The sequence below is a fragment of the Castor canadensis genome, chromosome 12 (assembly GCF_047511655.1).
Source record: "Castor canadensis chromosome 12, mCasCan1.hap1v2, whole genome shotgun sequence".
NCBI classification, from domain to species: domain Eukaryota; kingdom Metazoa; phylum Chordata; class Mammalia; order Rodentia; family Castoridae; genus Castor; species Castor canadensis.
Window position 1 is genome coordinate 23,653,193 of NC_133397.1, and position 22,082 is coordinate 23,675,274.

Sequence of the window (22,082 nt, forward strand, 5' to 3'; positions counted from 1 at the left end):
GCCATTGTTGGGTACCATCATTACTTTTCTGGCATTCCCTTTTCTGTTTATCCTGTTCTCTATGATACCAGATTACTTTGACAATCTGTCGCTAACCTTCCTTTTCAACTCTCTGCTGTTCTCCCTTTGGAACATTTTGTTCTTTCCATTGTAGACTATACTCATCATTCCTTGGGTACATAGTTGGCTTTTTGCCTCCTAAGTTTTACTGAGTATTTTCTTGTATTTCCCTTCTCATTATTTCTTTGTTTAAGCTTACAGTTTTAGTCTGTTTTTTGTTGCCCTATGAAAATGCCTGAGGCTGGATACTTTATAAGGGAAAGAGGTTTATTTAGTTCACAGTTCTAGAGGTTCAAAAGCATGGAGCCACAATCTGCCTGGCTCTAATGAGGGCTTCATGGCAGATGGCATCACAGTGGCGGTAGTGTGTGTGTGAGTGGTGAGTGGAAAATACAAAATATGGATTCAAGGGAGGTACCAGTCTCACTTAGAACACTCTATGCTTGCAGGAACTAACTCACAGACTCATGAATCCTGACCCGTTCCCCCAAGATAGCGTTATTCCATTCCTGAGGGTGGAACCCCAGCTTCCTTTACTGCTACCTTAACACTACCACACTTGGGGACCAAGCTTCCAGCGTGTGAAAGTCTGGAGGAAAAATCGTATGTACATTCTAACACTTACCATGGTAGCACCAACAGTAGGCATTTTAAAACAGACTTGAGCTTGATTTCAAACTGGCAGGAAGTCACCAGTGAAATAGGAGACTGTAGGAGGTTATGTTTTCCAGAGATGACTGCTGCAGTGCCTCCGATCCCCTAGGCTCTTCTATACCATGTCCTTGCTGCTCCTCCTTCAAGGGTTGGAGTATAATTTCCCTGCTCTTCGATCTGGGTGGGCTTGGAACTGTTTTGAACAATAGAGAATGGCACAAATACTGCTGTATAGCCTGGTTATAAAAGGCAGGGCTGCAGAAACCTGTACCTGGCAAGTGCTCTCACCCCTGAGCTCCATCTCCAGCTCACCATCTCTTAATGTTTTCTTTTTTGCTCCTGTGGTGGAGTGACCTTGGCCCGCTGAGATACAGTGACTTGTGTTTTTCTCCTTTCTCCACCCTTTCCCTGAAAATTGCACCACATGTGCACAACTTGCTCTTACAGACCCTGCTTGATTTGTTTCTTTGTGACTTGCGTAATTTTCCTGGCAGAAACATTGACTGTCTTTCTCTTTTGTTATCATCAACTTAAATTTGATTTATCAGAAAAATTGCCATTGCTTAAAAAAAAAAAAACCTGCTTATTTTCTGTTGTTCTTTTTTTTCTTCATACTTTCTGTAAATGTTGGCTAGAACTTGTGCACCTATAACTGTTTTTACTTGGGTGGTAGTTTTATTTATTTTTATTTTTTCATTGTTTCTGAAAAGTATTTTATTATATCTATTTTTGAAGAATCATAGTTTCTTAATCCTTATTTTTCGGCATCCAGATTTTCCATTTATTTCGGTAGAGTTCTCCACTCCAGCTTCTGTGGATTGATTACTGCGCTTTCTTTGTTGTTAGATTTATTGTTTAGATCTGTTGTGTGTGAACTTGAATCCTTCTTGCCACTTTTTTTTCCCTCTTGCATCTTTCTCTATCCAGCTACTGGCATTTCAGAGTTATTTGATAGCAGAAAGTCTTATTCAGTTTTTTCAAAAGTGAATTCTACAGGCTAGTGCTTGGTGTTCACAGTTTGTGGACTTTGGTGGTTGGATCTTCTAGGCACTGTTTTGTGGGAGCTGAAGCACAGAGCCCATTTGGAGGTTGTCCTTTGTGTGCAAGTTTGACTCTGCTGCTGGTGCTCTGGTCTGTGCCTGTGTATGCAGTCAGCAAAAGGTTCATTGTTAAGCAATGAACTCAGAATCCAAAGATTAGTGTGGTTTTTTTTTTTTTCTCCATCTTGCATTTTGTGGTTATTTTTCCTGATTTTTTGGCAAGTGTTTGTCTGTGTCCAACTGTGCCACATCAGCCTTAAATTTCTGCTTTGTATAATTCAGCTAAGTATTCAAAAGCATTTTCTATTTTCCAAAGTAGTTTTTATTTAAGTGATCTCATTTTTAATCTCCAGCAACTTTCTGAGGGCTATGTTGCTTTAATATAAAAGAGGACTCATAGTGTCCAAATGACTAGCTGAGGTTCCATAACTAGACAGACAGGTACTCAGAACTCAAATGCAGACCTTCTGCATCCAAACCCAGTGCTTTTCCCTCTGTGACATGTTAAAAAATAAATCTTGTCTTTTTTACTATAGATTAACAGTCTGCCTCTCCATAGAAGTTGATAAGAGCAAATCAGAATGAATAATCAGCTGCTCACAGTGAGAATGTTATTCAGGAAATAAGTGCAAGCACCATACATTGGTGAGTAGGAAGCCATCCATCACTGGGAAAGGTGGTACCCAGTGGGCAACATCTGATTAGAAACTGTGTGATGCAGCTTTTATCACTGAAACAAATACCTAAGATAATCAACTTACAAAGAGAAATGGTTTGTTCTGGCTCATAGTTTGTGGTTCCAGCCCAGAATCAGTTGGCCCTGTTGCTTTTGGACCTCTGATGAGGCAGTACATCATGGTGAGCAAGGCCACTCACCTCATAGCCAGAAAGCAAAACAGAGGAAAAGAATGGGGCTGGAGTCCCATTAGCCTCTTAAGTGGCATGTCCCCAGTGACCTGAAGACTTCCTACTAGGCCCCACCTCTTAAAAGTTTCCATCGTCTCCCATTAATGCCAAACTGGGGACCAGCCTTTAACACATGGACCTTTGAGGGACACTCAGGATCCAAACCCTAGCAGGAAGTGAACTTAGTTACTAGGGGAGATGTCTCTTAAACATGGAAGAGTAATAACTTGTGGTTGGTTTTTATTTTGTTTCTAAGGAAAGAAATCACAAGCACAAGTTGGTGAAAATAGGGTGAGACGTTGATCAGGTTTATAGAGATAAAAGCTCATTTTTAGCCTCAAGATGTAGGAATAATCTTAAATGCTGACTTTTACTGAATGAGTTTTTAGGACTAGTCAGCATGCAATCTTATCTTTTAGGCTCTGACCCAGTAACATGGATTTGTGATTCAAGTCTATTACCTGGACTGCTACATTTTGTCTTAATAATATCTTTTTGAATTGCAAATTAAATAACAGTTTTGAATCATTTCCTAAAATATTTGGATGATTTTTCTTTACTATGGGAAAGATGAAGGAAGAAAACTTAAAGGTCAAGATAACTTACATGTCAAAATAATACGATAAGATATGGGTAGCTTTTGAGCATTCGTGAGTAAAAAAATTGAGTTTTAATTTTAACATGTGCTTAAGAATTTCTTTGGAAATGAAATTATCAATAGACTTTAGCATATTCTCGAAATAGATGCCCAGTTTTATTTTATGAAACAGAAGAGATCTGAAAGAAATTAGATATGATCAAAGTAAATTTAATTAAAATAGAATACTCTCCTTTCAACCTATTAGACTACAACACTGCTTTTGAGACATGGATTTGTCAGAAGTCATGTGATTCTAATAATTAACTGAAGTAAAAGGAATATATATATATATATATATATATATCTTATATATATGTATATATATTAGAACTAAAGACCTTTCGATACATATAATTTAGTATGTATTGTACCCATTTCTTTATTGGTGTCCTTGGTAAGTGAATGGACAGCTACTGTCTAATAGGAATCTTATCATCCATGAGACAATGTTACAATGCTTATTCAAAAACTACTTTTGTCCTAAGGACAAACGAACTTTGTTTCCGTATCTGCATGATAATCTTATGGTACTAAAAAGAGCACTCAGTAGAATTCTTGTTTGAATTTGTGATGCATACCAAATTCCTTTTAGACTGGTGATCTTTTTGACAAATGAAGTGATTAGAACTGCTACAACAGTCATCTGGGTGAAGAAATTGTAGATAATGATGCCTACAGATGAAGCAAATCTTGCTCCTAATGCTCAAACGAAATGGAGGACGGATGTATTCCTAAATTACTGCTTAATTTTTATATTGATATTAGGCATTATATAAAATGTTTGAAAGCATTCAAAACATGTAAAGTCTTTTTTGTGGTACTGGTGTTTGAATGCAGGGCCTTGTACTTGCTAGGCATAGCTTCTACCACTTGAGCCAGGCTTCTAGCCACTCTTTCTTTCTTTTTTTTGCTTTACTATTTTTGAATAGGGTCTTATGATTTTGCCTTGGTTGGCCTAGACTGCCTTTCTCTTGTTGGTGCCTTCTGTGTAGCTAGGAGGCCAGGTATATGTCAGCATACCCAGCTTACTAGTTGAGATGGAGTCTTGATAACTTTTTGCCCAGGCTGGTCTTGAACCATCATTCTCATGATCTCCACATCCCCGGTAGCTGAGTTACAGGTGTGAGCCACTGCACCTGCTCTAACATGTAATATCTTTAGTAGCCAACATGGGTTCACTTAGAATTAAGTTATACCAAACTAATATTTTTTTCCCATGGTAGGTCAGCTGATACAGCAAATCTCTTCAACAGAAAACTTAATACTTTTCTTCTGATGTCTTTCTGGATGTTTATATGTTATTGTAGCAAAAAAAAAAAGGTCAAGTAGATTACAGTAAGTTGAACAATCATTGGAAAGCCTGTGATTCTAGGGTCATATTTTTGACTGTTTTACTTAACATTTTTGTGAATGATATTGACATAACTTGGTCAACCTGTGGAGGATTCAAGTCAAGAGACAGCTACCACAATGTACAACAAACAAAACTGAAACTTATCATAGTAGTTTAGTATGTTCAATCAGAAACAACATATAGTAAGTGTAAAGTCCATTATTTAGATTTCAGATTAATTGTATAAGGGTGTGTATAAGCACGTACATTAGGAAAAAGAGATGTGAACCAATAAGGAGATGTGACCCCTGAAAAGGCTGACACCATCCTTTGGTGGATTAACGGAAATGTGCAGTGCCTGTGACATAGTAGCTCCTCTGTGCGTACCATGTTGACATTTGGGGACTACAAGCAGGAGCAACGTTATCACGACAGTGAGGCATTAGCACGTTAGGCCATGCTTGAAGAAAGTAGGAGTGCAGGTTTTTAAAGACAGAAAGGACTGGAAATGGAGGCTCAGAGGAGGTAAGTAAATTATCCAAGGTGACTCCATTAGTTAGCAGATCCAGTTTTTCTACTCTTAGTTCATGGTTCTTTCTGCTCATCATATCTTGTTTTTCCAGAAAGTAAAACCGGTGACTATCAGGAAAAAGCTGTTAGGAAGCAGATGTTGACTCTGCCCAAGGGTGCTTAATAATTGGTGTTTCATTTACTATAAGGAACAGCATTGGAAAATAATGGTGTTTTTGTTACTGAATGAATTGAAATTGATACCATTACTTCTTAATGTTAGAGATACATATTTGAAGGGATAATTCTGAGCTATGTCGGAAACTGAGCTGGGTAATTTATGTGCATTTCTTTTCACAGATAATTATTAATAATGCCTCCTTTCCCACTGTGGATGTCCCATTTTGAATGATAAATTATATGGTTGCCCATTATAAGGTCTCTTCCAACTCTGCATGTCTGTGAATGGAAACTAGTTCAACGCATATTACATTGGTTTACCATCTGAGATCATGTCTTGGTGGCAATAAGAGGAGCTTTTGAGAAACCACTTAAATATCTGTAAATGGAAAAATTTAAATAGTTCCAAAAGTATAGGGTATTATATAGTGAACTCCAATATACCTGTTACCCGGCTTCACAACTCGTGGTCAATTATGTTTCATGTATCCTCCATCAACTTTTTCCCAGATAATTTTGAAATATGTCATGCCACTCATAAGTGGTATATGTCTTTAAAAGATATGGACTCAGTTTTAAAACATAACCTTAATTTCATTGTCACACTTTAAAAATTAATTCTTAAATTTCTAATAGTACTTAAGTGTTTGATATTTATACACAAGCATATACATACATGCATATACACACATGCATATGTAAAATGTGGATGTGTTTTAGAATTTTTTTGGATACCACTTGTGCATTTTTTCTCCCCCTCTTTCCTCTTCTTTCTGTTCTCATTTCTCTTCCTTCTCCTCTTCACTCTTTTTTTATCCTTTTCTTTTTCTTCTTTGCTTTCAATTTATTTGTGAAGAAACTGGGTCATTTGGCCTATAGAGTTTCCAACAGGGTGATTTTAAAAATTGTTATTATTTCACTCTGATAGTGTCATTTAACGTGTTTCTTTGCTTCTGTGTATCCTGTATAAATTGGTAGTTTGGTCTAGAGGCTTACTCCAGTTCAGAGTTATTCTTTTGGCAAGAATTCCATCAGGATATCTATAATATCTGCTGTCTTTTTTTTGTTGTTGTTGTTCTGAAGATCAAACCAGGGCTTTGCACATGCTAAGCCTGTGCTCTGTTACTGAATTATATTCCTTCTCAGTTGTCTTTTCACACAGCAGCCTTTAATGGTCTTTGTTTAAATCCCTTAATTTGTTAAGAGTTGAGGCAGGAGGAACCCAGCCTGGACTACAATAGTAAGATCTATCACAAAACAAAAACCTAGCGTTGCAAAAATGGTGATATTCTACTATCTTTATTTCTATAGAGAGAAATTACCCCTTTTCAAGTTTTTGGTAATCCTGAGTATCATTCCTTTAGGAAGGACAGGATGAATGCTTGATGTTTTCCAATTTTCAATATACTGAGTAGGTTCCTTTTCATCTTCCAAAGATCTCTACTTTAAATATCATGAACTCATAAGTTTAAAATTGCTTAGTATGTTTCAGTCATTACGCTTATTGTTGTTATCAGTTAAATTGTCCCATCATGCCTAGTGGGAGTCTCCTCACCATGCATGACTCCTGAAGTCTTGCTGCTGTGACCTCCAAAGCCTTTAGTACCTTTCTTGCTTTCTCACATGACCACACATTTCAGGCTCATCTTGTTCCCCACCAGTTAGAACTCTTGTGTGAAACTGCTGTGCTTTGCAAAATGTCTGGCTGGCTGGAGTGAATTGTCAAGACAGAGTGTCCCAGGGCTCTGGCTGTGCCTTTGGTTTGGTTACATTGCCATGACAGGCAGGTTGAAGATCACAAACTGTTCTCCTTTAAAGTTTTTCTTGTTTGTTTGGTTTTTTTTGTCCCTTTACTTGTCGTTGGGCACAGGCATGCTGTCCTTCTGTATTATTTGTGGGATGGAAACAGAAGCACTGTGGCCTACTCTCATGGCACTGGTCTTTAGTGGCCCAGAGTGCTGCCTTCTTGTGGCATAGTCATTGAGTGAGCAGAACTGTCACAGACAATCACAGAGGGCCTTGGTGAGATGTTAAATCTTTTGCTTCTCCAGAAAGAACATGTATTTCTTTATTAAACAGCCAGATTTCCTACATTAGCTTGGATTCCAGAAATAGTAGACCCTGAGACAGGATTTGGGTACAAATAGTTCATTTGGGATGTGAGCCCTGGAAGTACATTGAGGGACTGGGAAAGAGAGACCAGAGAGGGAGAGAAGGCAACCTAGGCTGCGTTCACGAATGGTTGTTGCTCCCTACCTGTGTGGAACGTGCCTTTGTGTTGTCCCGACATGGGGCAAGGAAGCTTATACATCCGCTCATATTTTGTTCTTGGGGTCACTCACTTTCAGGCAGTCCTGCCTTGTTTTGCATTGGCCAGTATCCTTCTAAGCCAGAAAATGCCTTTAGGCAGACAGATGTAGTTACTTGTGCTGACAGCTGGTTTATAGCCAGGGCTCCTTTTCAAAGTGAGGGTAGAGTACCCAGGAGGGGAGGAGGGTTGTTTCGCTCCTCTGGGACCATGTGGCAATGTCTGGAGACATTTCTGATTGTTACAACTGGGGAATAAGACTGTTAGGAATGCTGTTAAACATATTACAAGAATTATCCACTTCCAAAATGTCAAAGTGCCAAGGCTGCAAAACTTTGGTGTACCCGAATTCAGAGCTTCAGGTCACCTCTGGGGAGGGAGGAGTGGGCCCAGGGGATTTGATGGGGAATCTGCACATTCTCCAAGATAGGCCCTGAGTCCCCTGCCCCCTGGTTTTGCTCATGAAATTCCCTTTGTATCTTCATTTCCAAATCCTTTTTATTCCCTCCTTTTTAAGTATGTACTTTATATTCTTGTTTCACCATTTATATAGGAATATATTAATATATTTTATAACTTTTTTCTTTGAGTCATTTTTGTTGTCTTAACACCCGTCTCAAGAGCCACTTCTTCAGTGACGCCATCTGTTATATTCCTTGTGAATTCCTTTATTTTATAAGTTCTATGGCATACTATTTGTCCATTTTTGTGATACTCATCAATATTTACCTTGTACTGTTTTTTCTCTAAAATTGTTATTAAAAATAGTATTTATCTATAAAGTTTTGAAAGCATTATGTAATGAATATTTGTAAACCCTTTGCCTAACTTATTGGTTGTGAACATTTTACCATTTTTAAAAAGTCTCTGCTCACGGATGTGTAGGTGTGTGCAGATAAAGAAGTGTATACCCATCATACCTCCATCCTTTTGCTGAACCATTTTAAAGTAAGCTGCAAACACGTTAATGCTTTTCCCCAAAAGGCTTCAGTGTTTATGTCTCCCAAGAACAGTTTTCTTCTGTAGAACCACAGTGGCAGTTATCACACTGAAGAAAGTTAATATTGTTGCAATAGTGTTTTTTTTTCCCCCAGACATTATCTTAAGTCACAGGCGTCACAGATTCCTTCCCAGTGCTGGGATTACAGGAGCACACCACCATACCTGGCACAATAATTTCTTATATGTGGTCCATATTTGTATTTCCCCATTTATTCACTAATGTCCTTTTAGCTTTCTGTCCCCTGATTTTTGATCTAGTGAAAGATCATGTACTGTGTTTACTGCTATTTCTGTAATTTTCTTTAATCTAGAATTGGTCTTCTACCTTCTTAATTTACTTTTTTTTGGTACCATTCATGTTACTTTGTAGAGTGCCCCATGACTTGGTCTGTGGGATTTTAAGTGCATGATTGTGTTTAGGTGAATGAAGCATTTTGTCACACTCTCTAAACAGATGATGGCGTGTCCTTCTGGGTATAGTCATCCTGAGGTCCATGACATGGGTTTTCCCACTGTTGGGTGCTTGTATCTAGCTTGCAAGCTTTGTTGGGACTGTTATGGTTTGGATAGGAAGTGTTTTCCCCCACTCCCCCCCCCCAAAAAAGGCTTCTATGTTGAAGGCTTGATCCCCCATTGGTGGCACAATTGAGAGGTGATTGAACCCTGTGTGCACTAACTTTATCAGTGGTTAAACCATTGATCAGTTCATAGCTGAATGGGCTATAAGGAGGCAGGGCCTAGTGGAGGAAGTAGGTCACTAGGGGCATGCCTTTGAGGGGTAGATCTTGTCCCTGGATTCCTTCTGGCTCTCTCTGCTTCCTGGCTGCCATGAGGTGAGCAGTGTTCCTCCATCGTGTACTTCTGCCACGTTTCTGCCTTGCCACAGACTAAAGCAATGGATCCAGGCAACTATGGACTGAAACCTCTGAAACTGTGAGCCAAAATAAATCCTTTCTCCCTTAAGTTGATTTTCTCAGGAATTTTGTCATAGCAACAGAAGACAGACTAATACAGGGACAGACTCTTTTAACTCTTTTTCTGTCACAGAGCATATATACTTAACATAGTATACATGCTTCATATTTTTGGAGGGATTGAATGAATTAATACATGAAGCCTATTTCTTTAGAAAGTGAGAAAAAAATTCTTCTATCTTGCCAGTTTAACCCAAATCTGCAGTTACCTGCTCTTTCTCTTCAGCTGCCTCAGGTAGGGTCCTTGATTACCATGTTTTCCTGTTGCTTTATACATCAAGATGTTTTTCACGGAGTCCTTCAAATGGTAATATCTCCTTTCCTTCTCTGTAAATGTAAAACTGCTTACTGTGCACACTGAAGCCAGCCTTTTAATCCATCTCACTCTGCTATTTAGCCTATGAAAGTGAAATGTAAATGTACTGTGCTTAGAGGCTGCACTTAGTCAAGGGTGGGCGAGTGTATGTGTATGCATAAGATTAGAGTTTGCAAGGCCCAGGTTTGGCCCCCAGCCCTGCAAGAGGAAAACAGCAGCAGCCCTAACACCCAACAACAAAAAAATCACGTTTAGTTAATAAGTTTTCCTTTACTTTTGTTTTCCCAGATTCTCACTATCTCATGATAGCGATAATTACTGATTTGTTGTAAAATTGTATTTAATTCCTAACTATTTTTTAAAACTACAGCAACCATAGAAAGGTTGAGAAAGTGTCCTTTTTTTTATGATGTCAGATGTATTGTGGTCATTAAAAAAGAATTGTAATAAATTGCACTAATGAAACAGCTTGTGAATATGCATTAGAAGATTACTAAGACTAAAATTTTCTGCAGTAGAATATTTATTGCTCAATAAAGTCATGCTAATTTACAGCATTTGATTTAAAATATTGTTATTTTATGCCCTGAAATAAGTATACAAAAATGCAGGCTAAAAGGGCATTTAAAACATTATAATATCTGAAAATGGGCTATTAATCGCCTTTCTTCATTACTCTAAGTTTCTTGGACATGCATAAGAATCATGTAGCTTAGTTTTGTGAAAACTTTTTTCCCTCGTACTGGGGGGAGTATTGAGTCCTGGAGGACCTCACACATACTAGACAAGTGCTCTGCCACTGAGCTACGTCCCCCCACCCCATTTTTCCCCCTACTTTTTTTTTCTTCAAATTTTTGTTTTCAGACAAAGTCTTGGTATGTTTTCCTGGCTGGCTTGAAATTCATGACCCTCCTGCCTCAGTCTCTCAAGTAACCGGGATTACAGGTATGCATTACCCTGTCTGGGCTGGAAAACTATTTTGTTACAAATCACAGGAAGATCTGGAGAAGAGAAGACTAAATGGAGACCATAACAGTCATCTGCAGATTTGGGGGCTCTCATGTAGAATAAGCCATGGAGTAGGTCCAGCATTAATGGGGGAAAAGTGACTTCATTTTAAGAAAGATCTTTGGTACCTGCTTAGCAACAAACTGTGCTGCATAATAAAGGAGAAAGCACATTTCTCTGGAGGTGGGCAGGATGTTGCATGGCTTTTCTTTCTTACCTTTCCTGCATCCCTTCCCTCTCTTCTTCCCTAGTCAGTGTGCTCTTTCTCCAGGTGCTGCTCAAGGTTGTGACAGCCAGCCACATGTGTTGATGGAATCTGAAGCATGACTAGTGTGAATTGGGATATGATGTAAGTGGGAAGTCCACGTCAGATTCTGAAGTGTTATACTAAAAAGAATGTCACATCTTCCACTAAGAACATTTATATTGCTGACATGTTGGCATCAAATACTTTTTTATGATGAATTAACTTTATTAATTTATCCATGAAGATCAATTATCAGTTCCAGATAAGAAAGAATAAACACTGTCTACTCTGTTTTTCTCACTGGTTAAATAAAAAACCCCAGAATACCTAAAGAACATATATAGCAACTGCCCCAGCACTCTGAAAACAAACAACACGCAACAATTTGGCTGAATCACAAATGCCTCATGCTAGGTGAAGGAAGCCAGCTCCAGAAAGTTACTTACTCGTTTTTGTTCAATATTCTGGAAAGGCAAAACTAAAGGCCTGGAGAACAGATCAAAGGTTGCCAGGGATGAGGGATGATGGGAAAGTTTAAACATAAAGAGATAGCATGAGAGTATTTCGCAGAGTGATACAATTATTCTGTATCCTGACATTCGTGATACAGTAACACACAAATCAAATACTACTCATACAGCTGTATATAATATTTTAAAAATACCTAAAATTTAATATCACTTTTTTGTTTTTGCTCTTTAAATGTGGCTGCTAATAAATTTAAAAAGAACTGTGTGGCTTGCATTATTTCTGTTGCACAGCACTGCCTCAGAGATTAAAAATGCAGTCTAGGGAGAAGGTTATGGTAAAAAGAAGTCTTATAAGGAAAGGAGGCAAGCTGAAAGGATCTTAGTTGTGTTGCCTTCCACTTCCATCCTTTCTTCTATAGACATTTTTCCTTTTGAGAGCCCAATCAGTGCAAATTATGCCAGCTTTCAGATACAATAATTATTATAGGCTCATTTCCTTCATATTGAAAAAGAAATTCTACTTCTCAAGACAAAAGTGAACTGTGTGATGGAATCATTAGCACATTGATCATTAATGATATCCTTAAATTTATAGACAAAGTAGCATTTGACAAATTCCCTAACATACTTATGATGATGTCCTTGTGATAAATTTTCTGATTTATAATTATTGAGTAGATATTATTGTTTAGGTGATTGTGCCCTAATGGTACTAATTAATTGATCTATGGCTGGCATAATGGGAGGTTTTCAAGAGCATGCCTAGCTAATCTGGTTATGATTAAAAGTTAGGAGTACTAACAGAAAATTGAAGTAGAATCTAAGAATATTACAGTGGGCTGTAAATAGGCAAATGTAATAAGATTGAAATGTGATGGGGATAAGTTTAATGTCCTGAAAGGTATTCTGAAATCTAATTGTCCCAATTAAGAGACTAGGTGGGTTAGCTTTAATATATGTGGAAAAAGTGTGGGAATTTAGTTGGTAGGAAGCACAATATGAGCCACTGCTGATATAGCTACCAAAAAAAATTGATTTTAGTTTGCAGTGGAGTTTATTAGTAGAAGTTTAGCATTTAAAGTGAAGGAGTGGATTTTCTTGTGTTTAGTTCTAAGGGGGTAATGGACAAACTGGTGCACATTCAGAGAGGGGAGGAAGAGGGTGGTAAAGGAATTGCGACCCAGTTAGATGGGGAGTAGTGATATAAACAGGAATGTGTAGCCTGTCAAGATATTTAAGGTGAGGTTGAAATAGAGGTCACAGAATTGCCTTCAAATAATTGAAGGGCTATGATGTTACACACAAATTAAATTTGTCTCATAAAGTCTTAACCAGTAGATGGAATTTTGAGGTGGGAGGAATTAGATTTCAGTGTAAGGAAGCACTATCTAGAAGTTTGAGCTAACTCTGAAATGAGTCACCTCTCTGAATATGTAAAACTATTGTTCTAGCCTACCTTTCTTTTCGAGAATTTCCTTCATCCTGGCATTTTCTGGTCTGACCCTCACTTCCCATACTTGGAGTTTCAGTAAATAATCATTTAATGCAGTAAGTGATAAGAATAATTTGAATTGTTTCTTTGAGAATGTGTTTTCCCGACAGTGATTTAAACCTTGAGATAGACAAAGTGGCCTGGTAATGTCTCATTGGTGAAGAATAAGGGAGGGAGCCCATGTTTCTTCTGTAATAAGAGGGTAGGACATACAGTCCACTCAGCAGCTGCGGTGACCAGGCCTTCCTGAGTTGCAGCTGATGCCTCCAGAAGAGTGTCAGCTTCCAGGGCACAAGCATGGAGGTCACCTGTACCTGGGATTCTGTGACCCCGCATATGGGAAATATGAGGAAGCACTGTAGAAAGATGCTTTGGCTGCATTGGTCCTGCTATTGCAGCTTGGCAATTTTCACAGAGTACTGAAAAGTAAGACTTGAAGCTACCATTTTGTAGCTGGGGGTCATACCATTTCTGCATTCAAGGTGTCTTATTCCTTCATTTTTTTAAATCTCACCTTATATCACCTCAGATCCTATTTTTCTTTCTTTGTTCTCCTGCCTACTCTTCCTTTTTATGAAAAGTTGAAGTAAGCAGTATCCAAGTAATCTGTACTCAGTGTTCACATCATCATCTTCTCCAGGGTGAAATAAAGGAAGTGTGCTGTTATTGCTCTTCTCAATGATTTGTGTTGATCTTTGCTCCACCATCTCTGCCTTGAGGTCAGGTGCTATGTTTTGTCCTTCCTCTATAACTCCCCAGGTGTCCAGTGTGTGCATGGTGGGTTTTTAATAAATGTTCTTGACTGATTTACTGACTGTTCTCCATAGCACGAAAACAACACCACGGTTTATTTCAAAGACATTATTGAGTATCGAGGCAAAGTGTTCCAGGAGTTCTTTGAGGTTGAATGTAAGGGTTTGAGAAATTCTGAGAGGTAAGGACAGTATGAGATTCTGAAAGACATTTAAATTATATGAGTATTTTGAAAAAAATACTCATATAATGCTTTTACTGCATACAGTATAGCAAACACCATTTCCCTACTACTTCTTTATTAAAAGATTCTTTCATTTGAGCCTATGATAATTTGGTATACAGTATTCCTTTGTTTTTGAAAAAAAAAACCTTTTCTTTATATTTAGATACTTTTGGCTTAATTTTTTTAAATCAACTGAAATTTTAAAAAATGTATATTTAACATTTCTGTAGTACTCAAAGAGAGGAAATTCTTGAAAAATAAAGATCTTGATAAGCATTCATCTCATAAAAGTATACTTTCAGAAAGGGCCCATTTTAGAGTTCCTTTAAAAATGTAGAACTCTCCAAATTGCATTTCCAAGATGATTTTATTTATAAAAAATAAATTTACCCCAAACCACTCAGTAAGCACTTTGTAATTTGTGTTTAAGATCAGATTTCTTTAAAGTGGGACAAATTTTTGCATCAGATTTAAAAAAATAACAGCTTTATTGAATATATTTCACATATCATGCAGTTCACCCTTTAAAGTGTACACATCAGTGGTTTTTCTTTTAGTACAGTCACAAAGTGATAGAACTATGAACACTAATTCCAGATATTTCCATCACTACAAAAAGAAAATGTACACAGTCAGCATTCATTTTCCCTTCCCTCATTCCCAGCTCCTGGCAATCATTAATCCACTTTCTGTCTCTGTGGATTGCACATTTTGGACATGTCATATAAATGGAACCATATAATAATAACAATACAATAAACGATCCTTTGTCTCTGTTTATTTTTCTTAGCATAACATTTTCAAAGTTCATCCACATTGTAACATGTATCATTTCTTATTTATAGTTGTATCATATTCCGTTGTCTGTGTACATTACATTTTATTTATCCATCAGTTGATGGACATTACTTGTTTCTTTTTCTGCTCTTGTGAATAATGCTGCTGCAGAAGTTCATGTATCAGTCTTTGTGTAGACATGTTTTTGGTTCTCTATACCAAAGAGTGGAATTGTAAGTCAAATGATAACTCTGCTGTTTAACTTTGAGGAACTCCAGGCCGTTTTCACAAGTAGCTGCATCATTTTGCATTCCCACTAACAGTGTTTTATGGTTCTCTCACTTCTTCCCCAGTATCCTTATTGTCTGTCTCTTCGATTGTGGCCATCCTAGTGAGTGCGAAGTGGTTTCCATTGGCATCTCGATTGTACCTCCCAATGACAATGACATTGAGCATCCCTTCAAGTGCTTATTGGCCATTTGTGTATCTTCTTGGGCAGAACCTCTGTTAACACTTTTCACCTATTTAAAAATTGGGTTGCTTTTTATTGTTAAGTTGTAATGGTTTTTAAAAAATATATTCTGCATACAAGTCCTTTATCAGATACATGATTTGCCAAACTTTCTCCCATTTTGTGGATTGTGTTTTCACTTTCTAGGTAGTGAAAATTTATTTATTTATCAGAGTTCTATTCCACTGATTTTTGTGTCTGTCCTTATACCAGCACCACCACACTGTTTTCATTACTGTAGCACTTCTGGAATTGAGAAGTATGAATCCTTTATTTTTGTTCTCTCTCTCTCTCTCTCCTCTCACCCCCAACCCCTCCAGATCCCATTTGCTAATTTGGATACCTTGCATTTCCATATGACTTTTCAGATTGGCTAATTTCTGCAAAGAATCCTGTTGAGATTGTGTAAAATCCGTATATTCGTTTGGGTAGAATTGCCACTTAGTGGTATTAGGCGTTCTTATACGTGGGTATGAGATGTCTTCCCATATATTTAGGCATTCTGTAGCTACTTTCAGTAATGTTGTGTGGTTTTCAACATATAACTGTTATCCTTCTTTTGTTAAATTTATTCTTAAGTAGGTTGTTCTTTTTGATGCTATTGTTATGTAAGTGGAATTGTCTTGATTTCATTTTTGGATTATTCATTGCTAGTGTACAGAAATGCAGTTGAATTTTGTACACTTATTTTGTGTCTCTCAATCTTGCTGAAACTGTTTATTAGTTCGTATCATATTTTTGTTGATTTATTAGGATTTTCTTTATGTAAGACCATATCACTTGTGGATAGAGGTAGTTTTAATTTTTTCCCCATGTAAATGTCTTTTATTTTATTTTTTCTTGCCCTAGCTAGAGCCTCTAGTATAATACTGAACAGAATAAAAAATACTAGATTTGAGACAGAGTTTTAATGTTTACTTTTTTGGAAATAATTATTATTGACAGTACTCCCTTATGAACTTGAAAATACTGATTTTTGTTTTCTTGTACCAAGTAATGGGATAAAATTTCTTCCATTGGAACTTAGCATATTATTATTTGAACATCAATACACAATGGATTCCAGCTTGGCTTTTCCCAAAACTTTAGTAACTATGAATTTTTTTTCTCCAAAAGTAATTAAAGTAAGCTAAAGGACTTTTAAAAACATTTCTGAAGAATCATATGGATAAAAAGTCATATGGAATTTCTTAAAGAATCATGCTTGCTGGGCATATTTGAATAGAATGAGTAATCAGGACATTTTACATCTCTAATAGTGCTTTTTAGCCTTATAGTTAGAAATTTTGAAGTTTATAATTCATAGTAGATACAGTTGCAAATCTGAGATGATGACAGTGAAGGGTGAAGAAGAGGTAGTGTTTGTGGTGCTTTTGGTAACTTAATTCTGGGAGTAACTTTGCTATGCTTTGTTCTTTACTGTAGATTTTCTAGTACTTAGATATTTGATGCAAAGAATAGGACTTCTTTCATGTTTTGAGCATTTCACAAATACATTCTCTACGTGCTGCATTTTACCGTGTTAGAGACATGACGTGACTATAAGAACACATCTGTTCTCTGGATGCTTAAAATATGTTTAGGATGATCAAATATATGTACCCACCTTGTAGTGCTGTGTATCTGTGGTCTATGTGTGTGTCTTACCTCTCTCGCTAAACATAAGTAACTTGAGGATAAATATCTTTATATTGACACAGTGTGTATCACAGTGCCTCATTGGTAGATCGTGCTTATTGTACTTTTTTTAAAATTAATAGAGACATAAGACAATATAAGACTATTTATTATTATTTTGGTAGGGTTAGGGATTGAGCTCAGGGCCTAGGCAGGGGCCTGCTTGCTAGGCAGGTGCTCTACCACTTGAGCTACTCTCCTAGCCCTTTTTGCTTTACTTATTTTTGAGATAGGGACTCACATTTGTGACGAGGCTGGCCTGGACCACAGTGCTCCTATTTTGTACTTCTCATGTAACTGGGATTAGAGGTGTGTACCACCTTTCCCGAGTACTGGTCGAGATGGGTTCTTGGGAACCTTTTGCCTGGGCTGGCCTGAACTGCAGTTCTCCCAATCTTCACCTTCAGAGGAGCTAGGAAGGACTATTTATTTTTTAAGAAAGTAGTTGCCTTTTATTAAGCCATACATTAAATGTAATAGAGAATATGTAAAACAATACTATACTTAACTGTTTTATTATTCCTGAACATAGTTATTTATTTCACTACCTATTGGGATGGTTAGATATTTAAATGAGTTGATAAGTACATATTTACAAACTTATCCATTTAAAACTTGAATGGGATACATATAAATAAATATAATCCACATAAACAGAAGCTCTTTAGTAACTTTAAGAGAGCAAAGTGATTCTGAAGCCAAAATATTTGAGAATCCATTAACCTCCAGCGACGTTCTTTTTAATATATGGAATGAGCATAAGAGACTATTGACGAGGAAGGTAGTGGGAATCCAAACTCATACCTCAACCATTCAGTTTGAGTAATGATGCAATGTAAGACTGTTTATGATGAAGCACTCAAGCAGGCGGCATAGCCAGAAGGTATTGATGAAGTTCAGCAACAGCAACCATCAGGGTTTGTTAGGGAAGGTGTTGCGAGTGGGTGCATAAAGCACTGAGAGCTGAGTCTGGGGAGAGAGCCTTTTACATGGGTATCATGGTATTTGGAGGGTATCAGGCAGATCATGTTGCTGAATAGGAGGTTGGCTGGTAGATGAAGGGAAGGGTGGATAAATAGTACCGTTTGAAAAGTTTGCTTTTTCTCCATTTCATCTTAGAGAAGCATTGAGGTTTTCTGAGTTAGGAAGTTTTGGGGCTACACAGTACTTTAAGAAGACTTGTTTGGTGATGGCGTGTAAATTATGATCTGGAGGGCAGCTGATACTGGGATACCAGTTAAGAGGGTATGATTGAGTTCTTCCCTTCTGTCAGTTCTTCAGCCCCTGGTCCAGTGTCTAGCACAGGGCTTAGAACAAAATTCAACTGGGTCTTAAGTGAAAATAAGAATGGAGGCCCTGGGTGAGCCAGGCCTGGATGGAGCTGGTAGCAGTAGGGAAAATCCATTACAAGGACATCATGGAGGAACTGTTGAGGTGACTTGTTTCCTAAGGTGTAAAGGGTGTGTGTCAGAATAGAGATGACATTGAACTTTCATCATGGGTTATTAGGGAATAGCTAGAGGAGGGGGGCATGAGGACATTGGGACCATGGTTTTATGTTCTCTGTGTCTGACATTGAAATGCCAACTCTCACAGAGATTTAAGGGCTCAGGTGAGACCTGAAATCTGAATGTTTAAGTTTGGATACAGTTACATACATCTTATCATTTGAACAATAAAAATGATTGGACTGACAAAACTGCTTTGTGTGCAGACGCATGTGCATGTACACACATACACAGCCTCACACGCTGCAGCCTAATCTGCATTAGGTTGTTGATACACTAACTTGCTCATTAGTATTAGGAAAATTATGAAGACTCAATCTTTGGATAATCAGAGGAGAAAAGGGAGCTAGAGGAGACAGAAAAGATACATAGGAGAACCTACAACACAAATTTCCTCATGAAACTGAAGTTTGTGTTATGTTTAAGAGGACTACCACCAACAATAGTACTCCTGTGTCACTTTTTCTGGGAGGGGGCAGTAGTGGGGTTTGAACTCAGTGCATTACACTTACTAGGCAAGTGCGCTCTTCCATTTGAGCCATGCCACCAGTCTTTTTGCTTTAGTCTGCCCTCTTCATCTCCCCAATAAGATTTCTCATTTTTGTTCATGCCAGCCTTAGACCTTGATCTTTCTACCTATGCCTCCTGCAAGATGGGATCACAGGTACGTGCCTCCACACCCAGTTGCTGGGACAGGGTTTCACTAACATTTTGTCGGGGCTGGCCTTGAGCCATGATCCTCCCAATCTGTTCCTCTCCAGTAGCCAGGATTACAGGTGTGCACTCTGATGGCTCCTGTGTCACTTGATGAGCACTTACTGTATGCCACACGCTATGCTGGGCATTCTGTCTCCTTTTCTTCACTCAGGAAAATCTGTGATGTCAGTTCACTGTACCTCTCTTTGTTTACTGATGAAAAAACTGATGTGTAAAGAAATGAAAATTGCCCAAGATTTCTGAGCTAAGAAGTAATTAGGGGACCTGTGGGTATATGTTAGACTTTTTGATGTCAACCTGAATGTTCTTCCAACCTCACCAAAGGTGTGTATGTTTACTTTTTGTGAGGCAAGGACTATTTATATGCAGAATCATTCTTCACCAAGGCTTCTGAATTAGCAGACAGTGATTGAATAGAAGTATTTCCTATGAAAATCCTCTGAATGTACTTTGGATGGGGCTTCTTCTACCTTTCTACTTGGATACTTACATTCACAGTATATTCTAATTTTTTCTCACTGCTTGCTGTAGATATTAATTTGAAAGAGAATAACAGTTCTTTTATTTGAAGAATTAATCATGCAGACAGACTTTTCAGATTAATTTCTTAAGCTGAATAAAGTTTCTTTAAATTTTCCTGATGCATTCGTCAGACTGATTGTACATTAGCAAGGAAGTAAGATCCTTTTGTTTTCTTTTATTTCAGGGGATATTATTTTCAATGCTCAATATCCAGAGCTGCCCCCCGATTTTATCTTTGGAGAGGATGCTGAATTCCTGCCCGACCCCTCTGCTTTGCATGTGAGTACTACAGGGTTGCTTTGGATGATCGATATTTGGGGAAAAAATTGGCTCTGACAGTTGCTTACATGATCGATATTTGGGGAAAAAATTGGCTCTGACAGTTGCTTAACAGATTTGTCAAATGTGAGTTTTTCAATCCTTCTTTTCCTTTTTTACCGTGGAATAAGTAGAACTCTATGTGGCATAATATTTTAAATTGTAGTCTTACTTTCAGACTACTTTGAATTAATGAAAATCTCTAGGATTTGGCTGAAATATTTCTACTTCAATTTAAAGAGATATTGACAACATTTTCTTCACTTCATGCCTGCAATCAGTTTTCTAGTATTTACTAACACTTTGCCATGGCACTGGTTAGGACAGAGTTTCTTGGCTTTTTAAGAGACTTTTTTTGGTAGTGAAAATGACAAATGTGGACTTTATCCACATTGTCTCTGTGTCATTGTCAGAAGGGTGAAGACCAGATTAAGTGTCCTTGTTAAGCAGGACTGAAACTCTATTTCATATAAAATGTTTCTGGAATTGAAGCAGGAATACCTACCATTAGGGACAAGAGGTGGTGGTTCTTGTCAGAACACGCGCAGTTTATGTAAAAGCTGTGGGTTTTGCTTGACTGTTGGCAAAACGTGCTATTTTGTTTAAATGATTCTGATCAGATATGGTTCTTCCTTTCCCAAATTCAAGTTTGCTGTGATACTCTAAGAGGCTTAGTTAGTGTTTAAAACTATGTTCTTAGTTTTGTTTTCTGGAAATCTTTTGTCTTGCTAAAGTTGTGTAATAAAGTTTTGATTACTTACTTTGAGAACTTTGCTTCTCCCACCCCTGTTTAAAGGGACAGTATTAACCGAAACCCAAAGAATTACGTTAGATTTTAGAACATAGCTGTAAAAGTGCTGTTGATGAGAGTAAGGTGGATTTTTTTAAAGCTTCTAATAATTGTGCATAAGCTATTACTTGGGTTTTAAAAAGTTTGTAAGTTATATATGGCCCCTTTGGATGTGGGGAATTGTGTGTTTACCTCATAGTTAAAGTCGAGATGCTTACCTGGAGAAGGCAAGGCAAAGCCCTTAGACCTCTCCTGTCTTAAATCTGCCCAGTGGAGGGAAGCATGTGCCGATGTCACGGATTTATTACAGATTGTATGCCCCAGGGACTTAAAGAGGGAGTCAGAGAAACCTGTAGTGAAGGTGAGGTTTGTACTCATTCTTGAAGAATAAAACAAAAGTGGAAAGTATGGCACAGGGTATTTCAGGTAGGAGAATGACAAGCAAATTTGAAGAAGCTGTGTTGCAGAAGAGGGCACTTGACACACTTGCTGAAATGTGAGTTAACACAAGAAAAGTGTAGAAAAGGTTAAGATACATTGGGACAAGATTGTGGAGTGCTGGACTAACAGAGAAAGAATCATCTAACAGAAATGTGGTTAATACAATGGGTAGAGGAGAAACTTCAGACCAGAATTGAGACTTGTTGCATAAATCTTGGAAGGGAGAAGGGAATTTGAGCTAGGGTGGTGCGAGAGAGAACACTGATGAAAAGGATAACTGGTACATGCCTATAGTCCCAGCTACTGAGGAGGTGATAGAAGGATCGTGGTTCAAGGTCAGCCCTGGTAAAAAATTCATAAGAACCTATCTGAAAAACAACCTGGGAATGGTGGTGAATCACTATAATTCCAGCTACTCTGGAAAAAAAGTGGAGCATGATTCAAGTGGTAGGGTGCTTGTTAGGAGGCCCCAAGTTCAATCCCCAGAACCAGCAAACAACAAAAACATGTTTATGGCTTCTGTTTTTGCCTTTGTAATTTGCAGTGCATAGCTTAAGTATTGACAAATATTGTGAGTGTAGAGTTTAAAAGCAAGAAAGGGCCTTAAGTTCACCTTCGTCTATTCTTCTGTTTTAGTACTGAGGAAACTGATGTAGATTTATGTAATTCTGTGTCAGAGATGATACTATAATTCCATTCTTT

The 22,082-nt window shown here is 37.8% G+C and overlaps 1 protein-coding gene across 3 annotated transcripts in view; it reads left to right on the forward strand.

Moving 5' to 3' along the window:
- Window positions 1-22,082, forward strand: part of Babam2 (BRISC and BRCA1 A complex member 2) — a 372,389-nt gene that overhangs the window by 46,438 nt on the left and 303,869 nt on the right. For all 3 annotated transcript variants that reach the window (XM_020154590.2, XM_074049402.1, XM_074049403.1), the window contains exon 4: window positions 20,016-20,110. In XM_020154590.2, the coding sequence (XP_020010179.1) occupies window positions 20,016-20,110 (95 nt within the window). The remainder of the gene's footprint in view (window positions 1-20,015; window positions 20,111-22,082) is intronic.